This window comes from Felis catus, chromosome B4 (assembly GCF_018350175.1).
Source record: "Felis catus isolate Fca126 chromosome B4, F.catus_Fca126_mat1.0, whole genome shotgun sequence".
Taxonomy (NCBI): domain Eukaryota; kingdom Metazoa; phylum Chordata; class Mammalia; order Carnivora; family Felidae; genus Felis; species Felis catus.
In genome coordinates, this window is record NC_058374.1 from 43,646,963 (window position 1) to 43,652,962 (window position 6,000).

General features: G+C 40.9%; 1 protein-coding gene across 1 annotated transcript in view; it reads right to left on the minus strand.

Annotated features, from left to right (window-relative positions):
- Nucleotides 1-5,628, minus strand: part of A2M (alpha-2-macroglobulin) — a 45,349-nt gene extending 39,721 nt beyond the window's left edge. Inside the window, exons 1-4 of the mRNA XM_006933497.4 lie at nt 5,458-5,628; nt 3,003-3,186; nt 1,749-1,908; nt 1,528-1,580 (exon numbers count right to left, since the gene is read on the minus strand). Of these exons, the coding sequence (XP_006933559.2) occupies nt 1,528-1,580; nt 1,749-1,908; nt 3,003-3,186; nt 5,458-5,543 (483 nt within the window). The 5' untranslated portion in view covers nt 5,544-5,628. The remainder of the gene's footprint in view (nt 1-1,527; nt 1,581-1,748; nt 1,909-3,002; nt 3,187-5,457) is intronic.
- Between the last annotated feature and the right edge of the window lie 372 nt (nt 5,629-6,000).

Below are 6,000 nucleotides of genomic sequence, written 5' to 3' on the forward strand. Positions count from 1 at the left end.
GAATAAAGAAGAGGAATAGCTCCTCTGCTATCAATATTTAGTCATTTAAAAAAATGCGTATTTATTTTTGAGAGAGCACAAGTGGGGTGGGGCAGAGAAAAGGGGACAAAGGATCCAAAGCGGGTTGTGTGCTGATGACAATGAGCCCGATGCAGGGCTCCAACCCACCAACCGTGAGATCATGACCTGAGCTGAAGTCAGACCTTAACCGACTGAGCCACCCAGCTGCCCCAAGATACATATTTTATATATTCTTAATATTTATATATTTATAATTTTATATTGATACTGATTTGATATTTAATATTATGAATTTAAGATATATATCAATGACATATCAGTCATGTATCTGAAATATAAAGAATATATATGATAAACATATTATATACACACACACTCTCACATACCTGATTTATATATCAGGTAGGGAAATGCCAAGAAGAAAAAATGGGGGACAGTAAGGCTGCTACAATGATGGATAAGGTGTTTATTTTAGACGGAGATGTGAAAGTAGAAACCAGGAGACCAGCTTCAAGGTTACTGAAATAGTCTTTTTTAGAAGTGATATTGGCCATGGGGCACCTGGGTGGTTCAGTTGGTTGAGCTTCCAGCTTTGGCTCAGGTCATGATCTCATGGTTCATGAGTTTGAGCCCTGTCTTGGGCTCTCTGCTTGCTGTCACCACAGAGCTTGCTTTCGATTCTCTGTCCCTTCTACTCTCTGCCTCTCCCCTGCTCGTTCTCTCTCTCTCTCAAAATAAATAAACTTAAAAAAACAAAAGACGTGATATTGGCCAGGATGAGATTGTAGTAATTCAAGTGGTAAGAAATAGAAATAGTCTGGATATATTTCAAGCTAACATGACTTTCAGATGTAGTGGATGCGAGCGTCAAAGAGAGGAAGCAGGGATTACGTGAGAATCTTTTGTTTAAGGCGTTAGAAGAAAAGGATCGCCTTTGAGACAAGAAGATGTGGTGGGGTGGTGGGTTTGGGAGAGAAAAATGAAGACTTTTTTGTTTGATGCCTGCATTAAAGCTGAAAGAGTTGTTTCTTATCAATATCAAGTAGGGTTAGTTTCACTTGATCTTAGCCAAAAGGCTGAGAAGCGATCAAGTAGTGTTAGTTTCAAGGAACAAAGACTGATTACACTCTTCCTTTACAGAGGAGGTTTTTGGTAGGTATGTTTAGAAAAATTCTAACTCTTTGATAGTTTATTTGAATTTAAGCTGTTTGATGGTGTAGGTGGGTCTATTATGTAATATCTCTGTCTAATTTGCCTAATTGAGAACTTTATAAGGAATAAGTTTAACTGTGTGACAGGTGACTAAGTACCAGTACCAAGATGGAAAGAATTAGGTACTCTCTTGAGCTGGGGTTCTGGTTTAACTGAGGACCTCTCACTGTTGTACTGCCAGAAATCACCACCAGTGATACCAGATTCTTCCTCTCCCTGGTCCTCCTCCAACACCAAAAACAGGCTTCCAGATTGTTTATCCAGATAAGAATGATTCCATATTTGGAGACTCACCAACTCACTCAGGGGGTGAAAATTTCCATCCAATGAGACAACACGAAACTTCACTGAAACAGAAATATTTTCCATGAGTCCCAGAGACCTTAAGTTAGGCCTATGGGCTGGTGAGACAAACTTTTAAAGAACCAGGACTACAAGGCCTTTGACTGGGGAATATGCAGGGGAGGAAGATCTTTTCTTTTGGGAGTTGTTCTAACTGTAGGGCCTCTTCGTACCTGTTTGCCCTGGTTTGTAGATGGCTTTGTCTGTCTGGACGAAGACCAGACTCTCTTCATTTTTAACCACGACTGTGGTCCGCTTCTTGAATTCTTGGGTTGGTCCTTTCACTTGGACAGTGAGGAACATGACTTCCTCCTTGGATGGAGATCTTGGGACCTGAAACATAAGACAGACCCCAAGAACCCATTTAGTCTCCCAAGTTTCCCCCGCCACCCCATGTTCCTCCCCTCCCTGGACATCTGGCCCCTTTGCTTCACTGCGCCCCCTGATTGTCAGTAGGGGAAGTTGCCATGGACAGGAATTACTTCTGTCATTTTACAAATGGGGAGACACGGGGCGCCTGGGTGGCGCAGTCGGTTAAGCGTCCGACTTCAGCCAGGTCACGATCTCGCGGTCCGTGAGTTCGAGCCCCGCATCGGGCTCTGGGCTGATGGCTCGGAGCCTGGAGCCTGTTTCCGATTCTGTGTCTCCCTCTCTCTCTGCCCCTCCCCCCGTTCATGCTCTGTCTCTCTCTGTCCCAAAAATAAATAAACGTTGAAAAAAAAATTTAATAAAAAACAAATGGGGAGACAGAACAGAAGATGGAGGAAAATATATCTGTAAAAGAGGTCATAAGTGAGACTCACATCTCCTTATAGATCAAACAATACAGTCCTGATCCAATCATATACTGAACTTTACCAAGTTGATGTTATGTGCTAAAAGGGCATGGTAGGAATATATTTTAAGGCTATGGGAAAGAAAACTACCATAGTTTATTGGCCGTAGGCTATAAGCATGTTACGTGTGGGCAGCTCTGAAGAGATTGGATATGTGTTTATGGAAATTTCCACAATTTTCACTCTTCAGTATGGGGTGATGCGTTCCTGTCAGGCCACCACTGGGGGCGTACGTCATGCATTGGTCTAGTGTGCCTTATTAATATTTTTTTCTATTTTCCATTTTACAGAAGTCACATTTTAAGAAGAAGTCACATTTTCCCTTTGTCCAGTGCATACTGTTTTTTCCCCTCCTGGCTAACAGAAATTTTCTTTGGTCATTAAGTTGATTTTTAATACGCCTACAAATATTTGGCTCCCATGGCTGGAAATTCACACACACTGCTTCTTACTTCCTATGCATAGTTACTACATTTAGATTTCTTTCTGAAGTCTTTTCCAGGCTCTCAAAGTTTTATCTTGACTGAATTCTAGATGCCTATGACCCTAACCAGTAGAATCAAGTGTATTAAGTCAAATGGGCATACTCACAGTGAAGGAGACGCAGTGGAATAAATCCTTCTCCGCCACCAGGTCAGTGAAGAGGCTCTGGTTTCCCCTGAGGGACTCCAAGGAAGCACTTACAGTCACTGTCTCATCCAGGTAGCTCAGAAGGATGCAACCCTTCTCAGGGGTCTCGGTGTGGAGCAGGGAGGGGACCAGGGCCATGTACTGCCTGGGAATGGGGGAGTCCAGTTAGAGGAGAGCGTAGGAGGGGAATCACCCTGGTGTTATCGCCAGCACTATTTTCCATCACAATTACTGTTACTGTCATTCGTTCTCTACCACAAGAAGACATATTGGTGAACATGAAATTGATCTCTGCTGTGGAACGGCACGTGTGAGACTTATTCCCTGTTCCCTCACCAATGCCATTGCAGTGAACATCTGACTTGTGTGAGCAAATGTGCTGAGACACCTCACTTTCAGGAACACCGTATGCAAGCCTCCGAACTCACATCAGAAATAGGCTGATTACACTTACCGTGTCGTAAATCTATTTTACACTGGGACTGTTGTAAAAAGCAAGCAAGGTCTCAGGGGAGACGTTACAAAAACCAATCAACGTGCAGTACTTTCCCTGGATACATATACCCAACAACCCTGTGAAAATCGTATGGAAAATACTTGCTTCCACTTTGTAGATATGGAATCTGACGCTCAAAGAAAGTCATTTTAAAGTCTCAGTTGTGGTGAGCAACTAATGTTATCTTTGCATTTTCAATATTTGCCCTTCAGTTCTTGGCTAGACAGTGGTTCCGCCCACAAATGGCCTTCTAGTGATCGAATTTGGGGGCCGAGGTAACTCATGAGCAGAACAGACTTTGACAATACCCTCATACATAGTTTTTTTTGGCCGTGTAGTTTTCAAACATTTCTGCTCACAGAATTCCTAAAATAATTTTTAGACACTACACCTTCCTTACCTATTTTCAAGTAAACATGCATATCTTTGTCACAAGTTTAAATAATAGCAAAAGATACTATTTCCAATGACATTTTTAAAGTTAAAACTTCCATCAGTCTTTTATAAGTTTTTGATGGGTTCTTAAATATTATAGCGACAACATACCTAATATGACCTATTTAAAAATATGTCAAAATGTCCTTTCTGTGATGATCAGAAATTTAACATCTTTCTTTCTTTTTTCCTCCTTAAACTTGAATTACCATGCCACTGACTACATAGAAGTTTATCCTAAGACTTTAATGCTTCAAAATATGTTCATGGATAACTCTGGCTTCTTTATTAACTATATATGTATATATATATATATATATATATACATATGCTCATACATATGATACTATGGATGGGTGCTTAATTTAACTTTAACTCTTTATGCGACCATAAAGTTGTAAACGCTAAGCATTTTCTTCTGGATTGAATTATTTTTAGAAGCCTTACGAGAATACAACTGATCAAAACAATATGAATGTATTCCAAGTCACGATTCACACATACTATAGCAAATCAAAATATTTTCGAAGCACATATTTCATGAGAACAATGAGCTGTTTCTGTGTTTCCACGAGTGGCTATTCCTTAATAGCGAGAATTGAAAGAGGCCTAACATTAATTGTGTTGCTATTTTTAGTCTGTATAGACATGAGTGCCACGAAAAACCGTTTACCTGAAAGTAAATAAAACACAGATAAAACAAGTATATCGTTGTTACCGGCTTTTGCAACTCCTTCTGCATTATATACCAACATTCACCAAGTATCTATTATCAAGAATCGCTTCTAATCACCTGTCAGCTGGTATTTCGTTTGGATCCCCCTCAACTTTGTTGACACAAAGCATTCATCATCACATAATCTGCCAAAGAATTTTCTCCCTCATCGTTAGAGTCCTTTGCTTTCTCCACACCAATATCAATAGTTCAAATCGTTTTTATGATTTGTCATCCTACAGATTTTTATACCCCCGGACAGTGCTCCATGGTAGCATACGATTGAAGGAGAGGTTTGCCTTTTTCTTTCTTTCTTTCTTTCTTTCTTTCTTTCTTTCTTTCTTTCTTTCTTTCTTTCTTTCTTTCCTTCTTTCTTCTTCTTTTTTTTTTCTCTTTCTTTTATAAAGTGGAAGATGGACAATGAAGGAAGGCGAAGTAATAAAGGATAAATAGCACGGTCGAGAGCAAGCAATCTGAATGTGAGGATCTGGAAATCGATTCCTTTGAAAGGATCACTTCCCAAAGCCCCTTAGAAAGTCTTTGCATATGCCTAGCAAATTTAGAAATTCAGAGATTTGGAGAGTTGGAGAGGATTAGTTAAGAATAAGTAAAGAATGAATAAACCAGATTTATGAAATCTCATCATGGGAAGAGACTTTAGGGGTAAGAAGGTGACAGTTTCATGGGAAAGACAAATGAATCATACAAAGGAGAATCAGAGAGGATTCTCTTTTAGGGAAAGGACTCTTTAGGTTCTATGTGAAACTCACAGTTTTCCAGGGACTGAGGCATCTGCAGGCAGGAAGATGAGAAGGAGGAGAATAAGATTTGGATGAAGGAGTTTGTTCTTCCCCATGCTGCAGGGAGAAGGGCCCCCAGGAGACCAGACTGTACTGCACCCCGCTCCCCTGCAACTGGTCTGGTCCCAGACATTCCTCAGAGCAACTAGGCTTTATGCGGCTCTCTGTGCAAACAGGAAGTTCCACCCACACATGGTGTCTAAACAAAGTAGAGGTCTCTGAACTTCTGTGGAAGGGTCATTGCTCTCAGGGGCCTAATTACAGTCAAGGTTAATTCCTTGTGGGCTAAAGAGAATTCCTGGAGGGATAAAATCCACATTCCCCTTCCTGCTCGCTTTCTCTGCCTTTTACTGTAAAGCAGCTAATCGGGTTTGCAACCCCCTCTCTCTCTTACTTCTTCGTTCCACTTCCCCACAGCTCCTTTTGTGGCTTTCCTCACGTCTCTTGCCTGAATAGTTGGCAAGGGAAGCTACAATTTAAGCAACGCTGGACAGGCTCAAAATAGCTATTTCA